Genomic DNA, 14,488 nt, shown 5'->3' with positions numbered 1-14,488 from the left:
TTTTTCAGTAAATCAAAAAGTTTGTTTTTTAAACAAACTTCATTTTGGGTTGCATGAAACATTTCATTTTGATTTTGAGCATTTTAAAATGTTTTACAAATAAAATTAAAGAAAACATCAAATGAGAAATCATTCTGAATCAAAGAATCAATACCTTTTTTACCAGAACAGATTCAGTGAAATAAACACGAATTTGCAAAATTTTTATGTTGCAGAATCTCTGTTTTTCACTGAAAAAAGTTTGGGTTGAAAAATGTTGCCCAGCTTTACTAAGGCATACCTAAACAGGGCAAGGGAAATTTGTGGAAACACTGCAAGGTAAAATCATAACCATTTTATTAATGTGATATATTTTACTGGATGTCTTCAAATATTTCAGATGTGCAGCTTGATGCCCTGACCAGCCACTGAGACTGCTCACTGCCACCTTTATTACAAACTATTTTGATGAATAATAGACTGTGAGAATATCACTTTTTAGTACCATCATCAAACTTGTCTGTGGTTCAGTCTTTCCAGTTTCATCTGATCTGGACATGGTTGAGCTTATGAATAATATTGCGAAACATTCCAACAAATGGAAGGACTTAAAGTAAAGCATCTAATGCTTTGGTGGGAAGGATTTTTTATGTTTACAAATCCAGTGGCATGCTAAAAACAGTAAATGTTTAATTGGTAGGAAAAGATGTGTTTCTTATGTATCCTTCTGAAATAATAATAATAAAAAGATTAGTCACGCGAAAGAACTACCAACTTCAAAACAGAGAGAGATGTCATACACTTTCCATTGACAGGTTCAAAAATGGGTAGTTGTATGTTAGTTCCCCAGTTGTTCCACAAGGTGGCAGTAATAAGATATGGAACTGCATTTGTAAAGGATTGTTAATATAGAGATTGCTCCTCAGGTCACAATGTAATGGTATTTTCTGCCTTTGCACTATAAAATATCTCATATTGAATGCAGATTTTTTTAAAAAGAAGGATAAAGACAAAAATGCTTTTTCACTTAGATGTGGAAGTCACTTGAAGGAATTTGTCAGTGAAGAGAGAGTTTAGGGATATATGTGAATTGGCACTTCAAATATTAACCTTCACATTTCATTCTTTCTTATTGTCACTTGACCAGAAACATTTGAGTGGTCTTGTGCCAATTTTCTCTTCACTGAATAGGGATGTGTTAAAATATTTTTGTTCTTTATTAATAAAAACCTTAATTAATATAATTTGACTCTTTAGAAGCTTTGACATTCTGAAACAACCAGAGGAAATTAATTATCAGGACTTATATTAGGAAAGCTGTCTTGAATTTTTCTGAGCTGAGTCCCAGGCAGCCTTCTTTAAGAATAATCTTGTGGTCAAAGCACTGGACTGGGACACAGAAGGCTTGGGTTCAATTTCTGGCTGTGTTACAAACTCAGTATGTGCCCTTGAACAAGTTACTTAATTTCTCTTCAGCTCAGCTCAGCTCCCCACCTGTGAAATGGAGATGATAATTTCTCTCCCATGTCCTTTGCCTGTTTAGACTGAATGCTTATTAGGCCAGGAACTGTCTCTTGCCATATGTATGTGGCGTATCAAGGACAATGAGGCCCTGATCTCAGTCAGAACCTCTTAGTGCTATAGTAATATAAATTACAATTAATAATCATCATCAAACAGTGTTATTCTGCCCATACTGTGGATTTGACAGTAGGAACTGCTAACTGGTGCAACTAAGACCACACTCTGTGAGACATCAAGAGCCTGATTTTGAAACCTTTACACATGTTGAGTAGTTCCTTACTCCGCCATAGTCTCATTGAAATTAAGAGTATCAGAATCTGATGTCCATTTACCTGTCCATAAAGTCTACACTTTATTGTGCACTTGAGTGAAGTTAGTGTATTAGTCTTCCAGCCACTTTTATACATAAGATTTATTCAAGACTAGTGTTTTACTACTATATTTTAATATATAAGTAATTCTGATTCAGTATACACATTAATGCCGATTTCAGTTACTGTCTATGCAACACTAAGTAAGCCAGATATTCTCTTTGTATTAGAGGTTTCCCATCTGTAAAACTGATATAAAATTATCTCACTTACAAGGAAGTTCAGGAGTAATTTTTATTTTATTTTGTTTCCCCATTGTTGTCTTGGGGAAAAAATAGTCAGTTTACCCAATTATGTCTTATTTAAAACAAAACGCTAGGCAAAAATAAAGTATTATCGAGGGTCTGATCCAAAGTCTATTGAAGTCACTGGAAAGACTTCAGCTGGCATTGTATCAGGCCCCAATTACACAATGGAGACTGTCTGCCTCAATATCCAGATTAGTGTCTTTAATGGCCCTAATTTTGTTCTGAGTTTTCAGTGTGAACTGAAATATTATGTAGGTAGAAAAGAAGTTGTTCTTAGTGCTTTGGAATGAAATTTTCTGAACAGGTAACAGAATAATTTAGGGCCAAATCCTCAGCAGGTGTAAATCAACAATCATCTGCTGGAGACTTGCATGCTTTGGAGTGACAGCAATTTAGATCAGCTGAGAATCTGGTCCTTTGTGAACTGAGTTTTAAAGATAACTAAACCATTGTTCTTTTCTAGATGAGACTGTAAATTAATTTGTCAGTCAGTGTTACAGATTGAAGGTAAGTTGGCGTGAGTGTTAGGACTTAGAGATCAGTATTGATTGCAAAAGTATATGGAAGGCTGAGGAGGACAGGTAGGAACAGCTTATTTTGAAGAAACTGGAAGAAAAGCGGCTTCAGGTCCCCAATGCACTTAAACATGTGCCTTACTTAAAGCACATGTGTACTTCCATTGACTTCAGTGGGACTAATTGCATGCTTAAACTTAGGCATATGGTTAAGTACCTTGTTAGGCACCTAATGATGAATTAAGACAGTACTTTGGAAGTAAGTTATCAATACACACACTATTGCAGTCTAAATGACCTAACCAGAGATTTAATGAAAGACGGTCTATGATATTTCCACACCCCGATAATTATTATAATCTGAGTTAAAATCTCATCCTTTTTCTCACATTCTTCCCAACATAAATCTAACGTGCACATATTTTGAGGAGTGTCTTGAAATAAGTGCCTTCTGGTTCATAACAAAATCAAAACATCCTTCATATTTCTTTTCACAGTAATCCACTGTTTTCTGTGTTATGAAGCATACCCACAGAATAAAGCAATAATAAGGAAAGATATGTTCAGAATTTTAACTGAGGCAGCCTGCAAAGGGTATAGCGTTTCTCTGGCTTGTGCATCGTGGCATGGAAAAAAAGCAGCCTTAAGATTTATATTTAGAAAAATGGGTTTAATTAGTGTATTATTCCCTTCTTTAAATAGAAGAAATACAACCAAAAGCAGAAATTAAAGTGAACAAGATGTCTTTTTATTTGCATTAAATAGTGAAAAGTAATTTCCTAGGACATGCTTTACCTCGCTGATCTTGATTTCTTTCCCCTTTAATTTGCCATCTTTTGGTCTATTACCCTGTATAGGCTTACAGCTTGGGGTCTTTGTCCTCAGTGACACAGGCCTGATACAAAGTCTATAAAAGTTTGTGGAATGACTCCTGCTGACTTCCATGGTCTTTGGTCTGTGGCCAATATGAGTAAATGTTTCCTACCTACACTAAGGCCAGAGCCAGTGCAAGGAAGTTTCGTGCCCTAGGTGAAACTTCCACCTTGCACCCCCCACCCAGCTAACCCCATCCCCCCCATGGCAGCTAACTCAGCCCTCCACCCGGGGAGCCCCCCCACAGCAGATACCCTCCCCACTGTGACAGCTAACCCCTCTTCCCCCATCACCCCATGGCAACTAACCCCATCCAGGGAGACTCCCCCTGTCTCCCCACGGCAGCTAACCCCATCTGGGAAGACTTCCCCCCCCAACCACGGCAGCTAACTCTGCCTGGGGAGACTTCCCCCCTCTCCCCCCCGCCACGGCAGCTACCCCTGCCTGGGGAGACTTCCCCCCTCTCCCCCCCGCCACGGCAGCTACCCCTGCCTGGGGAGACTTCCCCCCTCTCCTCCCCCCCTCCACGGCAGCTACCCCTGCCGGGGGAGACTTCCCCCCTCTCCCCCCCTGCCACGGCAGCTACCCCTGCCTGGGGAGACTTCCCCCCTCTCCCCCCCAACCACGGCAGCTACCCCTGCCTGGGGAGACTTCCCCCCTCTCCCCCCCGCCACGGCAGCTACCCCTGCCGGGGGAGACTTCCCCCTCCCTCCCTGCCACGGCAGCTACCCCTGCCTGGGGAGACTTCCCCCCTCTCCCCCCCCGCCACAGCAGCTACCCCTGCCTGGGGAGACTTCCTCCCTCTCCTCCCCCCCTCCACGGCAGCTACCCCTGCCGGGGGAGACTTCCCCCCTCTCCCCCCCGCCACGGCAGCTACCCCTGCCTGGGGAGACTTCCCCCCTCTCCCCCCCCGCCACGGCAGCTACCCCTGCCTGGGGAGACTTCCCCCCTCTCCCCCCCGCCACGGCAGCTACCCCTGCCTGGGGAGACCTCCCCCCGCGGAAGCTAACCCTGCCTGAGTAGCCCACCCCAGCTCACCTCGGCTCCGCCTCCTTCACTGAGCACACCGGCGCTGCTCTAATTCTCCTCCCTGCCCAGGCCTGCGGTGCTGATTGGAGGAGACTTAGAGCTGGGCTGTGTGCTCAGTGGAGGAGGCAGAGTGGAGGTAAACTGGGGCGGGGAGCTGTTCCCCTGTGCGCCCCCCACGTTACTGCGGGTAGCCCTCCCCACACGACCCTCCACCCAGCTCACCTCCACTCCACCTCTTTGCCTGAGGGGACTTTTAGGTGCCCCCAACTGCTAGGCGCCCTAGGCAGCTGCCTAGTTTGCCTAAAGGGTTGCACCAGCCCTGACTAAGGCAAGCAAACCTATAGAGCCAAAGTTCGATCTCATCATACCATACAACTACATTGAACTCAACTGTGAATAAAGAATTTGCCCTGCCTTGTTTAATATACCAAAAGTGCATGTGAATTTGTGTTCCAGTTATGTAACTACTTTTCTGAATAACCCACATCAACCCATTTCTTTTGTATTATACTTATAGTACATCATGTACTAGAGGAAGCACATAATTATTTCTTGCTTTACATTACTCCAGTAGCACACTGGAGAAAAAAAACATGAAGACTAGCATCTATAACCAAAGCATTGCTTTTATTGCATTTAATAATGGCTCTTAACCTCTGCCTTTACAACAGCTTCTAGAGTGCCTGAAATCTTTAATATCTGTAGTAGCCAGAACCCTTCATTTTACCTTTACCTGCATGCACCTGTCCAATTGGAGGGAAATGCAAAACAAAACAAATTACTTTGATTTTTGGAAAACCACATTCTCCTTATAACAGTAGTTCTCCTTCTTTCTCTCCACTGTCTTTTTTCTGTCCTTACTATCCCCACTATGACGAGGAGGGTTTTTTTTGTTGTTGTTGTTTTTATCTTGTGTCCTCCATCTAATGTAGATTTTAAACTTTTTGAGGCAAGGGCCTGTCTTCCCACATGCTAGTAAGCAAAGTGCTATGCACAGCTAAATAATCAAATTAATTAATTAATTATTGTCATCAGAGTTTAAGAAACTGAGAATTAGCTGTTTGTTAATAACAGCTGATTCAAAAAAGATAAAACAAGGTATGCACCTCTGTACAACACACCTATATACTCAGTTGCCTGAAAATAGGATTGTTCCATTTAACACAATTTGGAGGGTACTCCTGATTGGTCTCTTAGTGCTGAACATAGTATATGTCTCTAGTTTTCTACTTTAAGGGCCAGTCTTGGTTTTGAGTAGTACCTTAATATGTGAGTAGTCCCATTATAACTCAGCATGAGCAAAGGTGACAGCATCTTGCATAGATTTTTGACTCTTACTCCTCTACTTTGACTTGCTAACTCATCTTTTCAGGTATCCATTTTCCCTGGTTCTGGATGAATCAGTAGATAAAGAAAAATTCTGAGAATGATTTTTCTAATGCTCCAGCAGTTTGCCAAGTCAACTGTGATTAACAAATCCCTAACTGCTTTAATTGTTGTTCTTTGCTACTTTTGATCAATGCAGCCGGTGTCAATTTAGTGGGTCTAGTGAAGACCTGTTAAATTGATGACAGAGCACTCTCTGGTCAACCCCAGTACTCCATCTCTCTGAGAAGAGTAAGGTAAGTTGAGTAGAGAGTGTCTTCCATCAATGCAGCACAGTGACGACACCGCGGTAAGTCGACCTAAGCTACGTCGACTTCAGCTACCTTGTTCAAACAGCTGGAAAAGCATAACTTAAATCGACTGACTACGGCAGTGGAGACAAGCCCTGGAGAGCAGTAGATCAGATATATTTCTCTTCTGTTCATTGTCAAGGGAGATCATTCCAAATTCCTTATAGAACTGCTACAGAGATCACACACACCTTAGCCTGAACTACCAGTATCAACGTCTGCAGATAATTGCACAACAAATTTATCTGCTCATCTAGTGTTTCAGTCTTATGAACAGGATTAGGGTTTTCTGTTTAAAAATACCTTGATAGAAAATTTTTGACCATCTCTGTAGCTAATTTTGCTCTCAAGTATGCAGATACGGATGTCAGTGGGCTGCACCAATGGAACAAGACAAAATTGTATCCTCAAAATAGTATATTTTAAAGAAGAGTTTTTAAGAGCTTAATTGAACAGGTCCTTACACATGGAGCTCCAATTGAAGTGAGTGTGAGTTTTGCAGGTCTGGGTCTAATGAAACTTTACTCTGTGTATTATTTGTAAGTTTCACTTTCAGAGTAAAGGTCCTTATCAAAATTCTGTAATATCTTGGAAAGTCTTATTTTGCATTGCACTGATTTCTGCTGCCTAAAATATGCATGTTACATCTCCCTGGGGACAACACAGTGCTCAAGAAGGATTATGTGAGGTAATTTAATAAAATGCTCAAAAATGATAATTCAAACCCCAAAACAAGTGTATTTAAATGTCTTGTAAATAGTAACCCTGTGTATTCGACTCAGAGTACTAAGAGTATGGATGAGTGTTCTTCCCAGTTGTCTTTATACTATTTAAATATCAAATACATCAAGGTGTATATATAACATACATTAATGCAGCTATTGTAAGGTATGGGATGCAGTGCTGGAATTTAAAATGTTATCACACTGTTCAAATGAATTAGACATCCAAGTAGCACTGCCTGAAAGTGGCATCTGATTGATGACATGGAGAAAAATGATGTGTATCTTCTTTTCAATTTGCTTAGGTACGAGTATTCACATTTTCTGTTGGTCAACATAATTATGACAAAGGACCCATACAATGGATGGCCTGCCAAAATAAAGGTACAGTGTGTATATCTCTGACCTTATACCTATATAAAGCTTTGATTATCCCCCAAAATATCTAAACAATTCTGTAGGTGTTACACAGGACTACAGATTTAAAAACCTTAGCCTGATTTACAAATTCATTTTGATGTTTTGATTAGTGATTTTTTTGTTTTGTTTTTTAGTAGACCATTGGGTTCTAATATTAGTATTGATATTATTTTATAGAATTATTACTAATGGTCTCAGTGTTTATTATTAAGAAAATGAGAGTACTGTACAAAACAGACTTCTTTTTGCCATGTGTTTAATTTGAAATTTTTGTGGTAATGTTTTTTGTGGAAAAGTCTCACCCTCAGTTATCCAGGTCTGAGATGTTTTTATTACCAATAGATATTAAAGTGGTACTGAATGTGTGCAGGTCACAGCTTCCTTCAACAGATTTAAAGAATTGAGCTGAATAATAGACAACAAAATGAGAATAGATTTTTGGTACCAGTCGTAGCAATTGGTAGCTTACTATATGCATTTATTCAGACTCCAACTGTGGTAAACTGAGTTGGAGGTAAAAATTTGTACAGTTATCTCAATCTTCTGATTGCCTGGGGATATTTTTTTCAAGTTGAGCCTCTAAACAAGCAAAGACACACAGAAAATGTGGCAGAATGTCTAGCTAGTTGTTAGCAGAGTCATCAAATCTGGTAGAGATATTTCATAAATTCCTGCCTGTGGAATTAAAGGTCAACACTTTCCCTAAAAGAGCTCATTGAGACAGAAACTACATTTATATTGATGTAATTGGCAGAGATTTTTACTGCTACCTGCTCCAACTTCTCCCCCATTCCCAGCGGCTTCAGCCCCCCATTCCCGTGCCCTGCCCCTGATACAGTATTCCTGCTCCTTCCATGCTGACCCGCTTATCAGCACGTAGGCACTTCATGATGTGGGGAGAGGTCCGAGCTAGTCCCAGCCTTTCCATTTGGAGGAGAGGAAAGGAATTGCTGGTAGCTGCGTAAGGCCTTTTGTGAACCTGTGCCTTGGTCTGTAGATCTGAATGAGAGAGAAATATTCATTTAGTTCTGTGAATAGCAAAAGACTTTTAAATGGAGTGTATGAGCAATTGACTCTACTTTTCAGTCTTAAAACTGAGTTCCTTGAGAGGTTTATCATTCTGTTTCAGTGTGTCTGCTTTAAATTAAGCAGTAATACTGAGAAGAGTGAGCCATAATAACTGGATCCACCCTTAATTTATGACCTGGGAATACAACTTTTGAAGCTAAACTGACATTAAACGTCTTCAAAAGCCACCATGATCAATCCACTCTGTAAAACCATTTAAAGAAATGATACTAGTACAGAGCATTTCTGGAGAGGAGATTTCCAAATCCAGTGGAGTGTGTAACACTAAGATATTTTTAAAAAATGAAACCAAATTTGAAGCACAATTAGGTTAAACTTTTCTTGAAATCTGTTAAAGTATTGATTGAGAGCACACTAAAAAATATGGCATTTGTTTTTGTCCCCAAGAAGGAAGAAAAGTCAAAATGTTAAATATTTTTTTATTTTAAAAAAGGACAATTTGACAGGTTTGATAAAACAAAATATTTTGTTTAAAAATTATTATTTGAAATTAAACATTTTGCTTTGATATACTAACATTTTCAAAATTTCTGATTATCGACATGTTCACTATATCAAATGCTGATTTGAAACAAATTGTTTCATTTCAAACATTTTTGTAAAAATCAGAAAATTTTATTGAAACTTGATATTTTATCAGGAAAATATTATGATCAACAATTTTTACTTTTCTCTAGTAATAGTGTAGCATAAATCGTATATGTTTTGGAAAGTTCTTGTTTTGATGGAAGATGAGAAGCTGATATTGAGGACAGATTAGAAAATTAAGCAAAGTTGTTTCTAAGAGAAGAACTTGTCAACATTTGTTGTCCAATGAAATGAACAAATATTTCAGTCTGAAATATTTCATAGTGTTTCCTTTTATTTCCAAACAAATAAATCAAAATAAATTAAGAAATAGAGCTAAACAAAAAATTCATTTCTAAAAAAGGAGTGAAAATTTTTGTGTGTGTGTTTAAGTTGAGAGGAGGGTATTTTCTTTAACCCTTTTCCCTAGAAAAATGGTGGGGAAAAGTTTTGTTGCTTTTTTTGAGAGAGAGAAAGAAGAGTAAGATGTCCATCCATCACTTTGAACAAAAAAAAATCATTTTTTAAAGATTTGACCAAAATTTTATCAGCCAATGTTTTTTATATGGCAATCCATATCTTTGATGAAAATATTATTGTGATCAAAACCCATCATTTTGTCCAGAAACGTTTATTTTTAATTATCTTACCACCATAGACAATCCTGAGTGCTAATTGAAAGAAAGATATTGTAGATACCAAGCTGATCCATTATAAATCACATAAAGAGATAATAAGGAGAACATATAATAATATGAATTTCTAGTTCCAAACTTACAATAGCTTATATGTGGTAGGTTACACAGTCAAGAACTACTGGGATAAACTGATCTCAGAATCAAAAATAAGGTTACTTTCTGTGTGGTGAGAGAGCTATTAATCTTTACACCTTTGAACTTTTAGATTCCCTTATCCTTTGCCTCCCCCAAATACTTTGTTATTTTTATGTTGCTGGCAATTTGTTTATCGTCTGACTGTCTCCTTATCTCCCACTTAAGTAAAAGTCTCGTCCAACTTTTCTCTAGTTGTATGCCAGTTTAGGTCCAAATACTGAGAGATAATGGGCACAATTATTATGTGTAACATCATAGCTCCAAGTGTCCTAATTATGCTCCATTGTGCTAAGTGCTTTACAAACACAGAACAAAAAGTTCCCACCCAAGGAGCTTACAATCTAAATACAAGATGAGACAACAGATGGATATAGGACAGTATACTGATGGGACAGTACAATGAAATAATATTGGTCATCATGACAGGCTGTGGTCTCGGCACACTAGTGGCCTAACCATTTTCTAATTTTTTGTAAGTATCATAGCCAAGAAGAACTTAAGGGATTTGAAGGAGAGTGATTTAGTTTTGCAGATGTTTAAGGGGAATTTGTCCCAAGCAGGAGGGGACAGAGTGGGAGCAGGCATAAAGATGCTTGTTTAAAATGTAAACAGTTGATGATAGAGGCAGGCATCGTGGGCCTATCAGAGGCTGGAGTTGACTTTTTGATAGTAAGTTAGAGATGATAGACAGTTGAGGACAGGTTGTGAAGGGTCTTGAAAGTGAAAACAAGGCCGCTAATATTTGATGTAGTAGAGAAAGTGGAGACATTCGAAAAGAGTGGTGATGGGGTAGCAGAAAGATCTTTACAGCAGCATTTTGAGTGAATATGAGCAGGGCAAGATTACATTTATTAAGACCTGAAAAAAGGATATTGCAGTAATTGAGATATGAGACAAATGAGAGATTTAGTTGAATAGATTGATAGGAGATGCTGTATTTTAGAGAGCTTATGCACAAAGAAACTGCAAGATTTACAGAGAGCTTGTATGTTAGGACCAAAAGAGAGATACAATTGGAAATGATGCCTGTAATACAGGCTTGAGAGATATGCAGGCTGATTCTGTGGTCCATAGTGATTGAGAAAGGAGACAATTGGGAGGGTTTGTGCAGGAAGTTTAGGAGCTCTCTTTTAGCCATGTTGAGCTTGAGCTGATACTTAGATATCCACAGGGAGCTGTCAGACAGGTGGAGATTTTAGTTTGGATAAAAAGAGACCGCTCTGGAGGAGAGAGAGAGGTAGGGGCAGCTCTAGACATTTCGTCGCCCCAAGCAAGGCGTCATGCTGCAAGGGGCACTCTGCCGCTCGCCGGTCCCGCGGCTCCGGTGGACCTCCCGCAGGCATGCCCCCTGCGGCATGCCGCCCAAAGCACACACTTGGCGTTCTGGGGCCTGGAGCCGCCCCTGGAGAGAGGTAGATCTGAGAGTCAGCCAGATAAAGCTGATAGCTGAATTTATGTTTTTGGAGGAGATTACCGAGAGATAAGGTGCAGAGGAATCCATTATATTTGATGTTAGTGAATAGTGTGCTTGCTCTGCATCCCTCAGAATTTGACATATCGTGCAGATAAAACTTCTCAAGAGCAGTGGGTATGGCCAATGGCAGATATGATCAGTAAAAAGAAAAGACGATTAAGAGATTTTTTCCCCACTGTTGACTTTTTAGAAAGATTGGCTGCAATTAGTGATAATAGCAAAAGAATATCAAATTTTCCTTTTGTTTTCCAAGTTGTTTCCCACTCAATTACCTGTTTATGACAATGAATGGCCTAGTAGATCAATATAACATAATTATGTTATTTTTATAGGAGATCTAGGTGTATGTTTACCTCTTGGGGTAGGTGTATGTGTAAACCTCTCTGCTTATTATAGTGTGTATGTCTCTACGTTATGACAGTCTAATTCCTTTTGCTATTCATTTAGTATTGACCAACCAGCTTAAGGTGCTGAGTGACCATGTTATAGCTCTGTTCAGTTTATAGTGTGGTTTATCAAGTTGCACATGCACAGAAACAGGCAGAGGTTTTATTTATTTATTTTACAATCAGATCATTAGGAATAATCAATTGGCAAACAGTGTTAGACCATGGAACTTTAACTTTATTACTGTTACCTTTCTCCATCAGCCCCCACCCTTCCTATTACTTGTGAGTGATAGTCTGTAGTCTGCAGGGATCGTGACTTCTTATAGCTGTACAGAGGGCCCTCGATTGTGATTGAGGCCTTTGGCAATGTTATAATGCAAATAAATAATAACAATGCAAATGATAAATAAATGGATGTCACTAATATTTTGTGAGAGGATACGTCAAATGGATGTTTTCATTCTTATCACACAATAAGCAGTGTTTTTGTACTGTGGATGAGTTCACTTCATTGTAGATTTTAATTGGATTTAAACATGTATCTAGTGTATAATTGTATTGTTGTTGCTGCTTTTTAATGTACTTCTTTAATATGTTTGTTATTCAGAATAGCTGTGAATGCAGGGGGGAAATGTATGAAAACTCCATTTCTTCCTCTGGGAAAAAACAAAGGTTACAAAGCAGCTTGTCATTGCTGAGGAATAGCTAGCATGGAGCACATATGGTGATGGTACAACTTGCATGTCCATTGATTGCTGTGGTCTAATTAAATAATTATGGCTTAGAGGTTCTTTCATGCAAATGCTTTTAAGATACTTTCCATCATTATTGGAAGTAAAAGAGATATGGAAATAGAATTTTTTCTTTCAAGTGATCTCAGATGAAGAGTATGGCATTATAATGTAGCAGCATGTTATTGTTTCCATTATGTGTTTTAGGTTACTATTATGAAATTCCTTCCATTGGAGCGATAAGAATAAACACACAGGTACGTCTATAGTGTTTGCAAACTGCAAGTACAGTCATAAGTCAAAGAAATGCTGTTGTGACAGTACAAGAATTACTTTTGGTTTGCCTTATAAGTAAAATGAAATACATCTTTTTTTAGGTATAGTTGCGGAGTGAAACAAATTTGAAGGTGTCCACTCATAAACCAATATAGAACATTTATCCCTTATCAGATCCCCATCTCAGCTCAAGGAATGCAAAAGCCAGCTCTAAGTTCTAATGCTATTGTTTCCAATAGGTGGTGTCCTGAGCAAAACCCTTCAGTGGAAGAAAGACATACATAGTTGTTAACCTGATGTTTCAACCCCAGTATTTACAACTCCAGTGTTCACAGTTCCAGCCATAAATCCTTATGAACTGGCTCTGTCTGTTGTTAGAACCATGTCAATCAATTGACTCACATCCAGGGTTTCTTTAGTGTTAAAAAGCTTTAGATCTTTTGGTTCTCAAACTTTGTGTTGGAAAAATGTGCGGGATTTGTCTTGTTCCACTCCCGCCATCCTTTTTTTATGTTGTAGCTATGGAGAGAAGACAGCTTAGTGGCTCCAAAAAACTGACACCAATGTAGTTAAACTGTCTGTGCATGCACAGGCACATGACAGTTATGGCCTTAACAGAATATTGTGGAGACTTATTTACAGATGTTACTGTGAGCAGTCAAGTCTTGAATAAAGTGCCTAAATACTTTCTTGCCCTCTTCACACACTTTCCCTAAGTCCCCTCGAGTCTTAAGAAGCTTCAGTCTCAGGCAGTTCAGGGTTGAGAGCACCACTACATGTCAAAACTCTCAGCACCATCTGCATTGCCCAGTCTTTTCAAAATAGACTACAAAACTGCAGCTGGAGGTCTTGGTGTCAGTTTCACTGCAGTGTCAAAGTTTTGATGCTTTTGGTACTTCAGGAAACTAGTCCAGTGCTCAGCTCCACTCTTCTTGAAACAATACTTAGCATCACCTATGCTTAGGAGCCTAACCAGGCCTGCATCAAAAGTAGCACACTCAATTAATTGTCTGAAGATGATTTCACCCTGGCTTTCTAGCAGCATCCAGTCAAGACTACTGATGACTTCAAGAGCAACGACAGACAACAACAGACCAGCTCTTCAACCCCTGAAGACAGTGAGAAATATCAACCAATCTGACCATTCATTCATGTTTACTGTATTTCATCTATACAGACTCTAGACACCAGTAGGTGTCCTTGAATTCTTGGCTCCACAGGACCACCGATTGTGTTTGAGATGAGGTCCACATTCCACTCCTCCATAGCATTTGGTGCAGTTGTCAGCACTAATGCCATTATGTCCCATGGGGTATCGGACCATTTTTGGACGGCCTTAATCCTGCTTCCCTAGTACTGATGTTAGCATATATGAATAAGTATGGATGAAGACATTCAGGAGTGCTGCTTGGACACAGAGAATTCAAGAGGCCATTTTGAGTCTTGTCTTTTGAGCTTGCATCCATGCTACATGTGTTTACAAAGTGCTTAGAAATCATAATCTCAAAACCACACAGAATGGGGGTACAAGTTTTCTTCTATGTGGACAATTATTTAATCAAAGACAAAAAATTGGAAGCAATTCAAACACGAGTCCTTGGAACCATCAGGTCACCGGAGACACTAGGGTTCAAAATAAAGTATCCAAAGTCCCAGCTTTTTCTTCAGAAGCTATTGGAATACATGGGTGCCCTGCTAGACTTGAAAAGTTCTACCCCAGGATTGTATTTTGGATATTGTAGAATTGATGGGAAGTATTTTCTGGAGCCAGC

The 14,488-nt window shown here is 39.3% G+C and overlaps 1 protein-coding gene across 8 annotated transcripts in view; it reads left to right on the top strand.

Moving 5' to 3' along the window:
• Window positions 1-14,488, top strand: part of CACNA2D1 (calcium voltage-gated channel auxiliary subunit alpha2delta 1) — a 689,818-nt gene that overhangs the window by 576,743 nt on the left and 98,587 nt on the right. For all 8 annotated transcript variants that reach the window (XM_030560557.1, XM_030560387.1, XM_030560113.1 and 5 more), the window contains 2 exons: window positions 7,243-7,321; window positions 12,648-12,697. In XM_030560557.1, the coding sequence (XP_030416417.1) occupies window positions 7,243-7,321; window positions 12,648-12,697 (129 nt within the window). The remainder of the gene's footprint in view (window positions 1-7,242; window positions 7,322-12,647; window positions 12,698-14,488) is intronic.

Source organism: Gopherus evgoodei, chromosome 1 (genome assembly GCF_007399415.2).
Source record: "Gopherus evgoodei ecotype Sinaloan lineage chromosome 1, rGopEvg1_v1.p, whole genome shotgun sequence".
NCBI classification, from domain to species: domain Eukaryota; kingdom Metazoa; phylum Chordata; order Testudines; family Testudinidae; genus Gopherus; species Gopherus evgoodei.
This window is presented reverse-complemented; position numbering and strand designations above follow the sequence as displayed.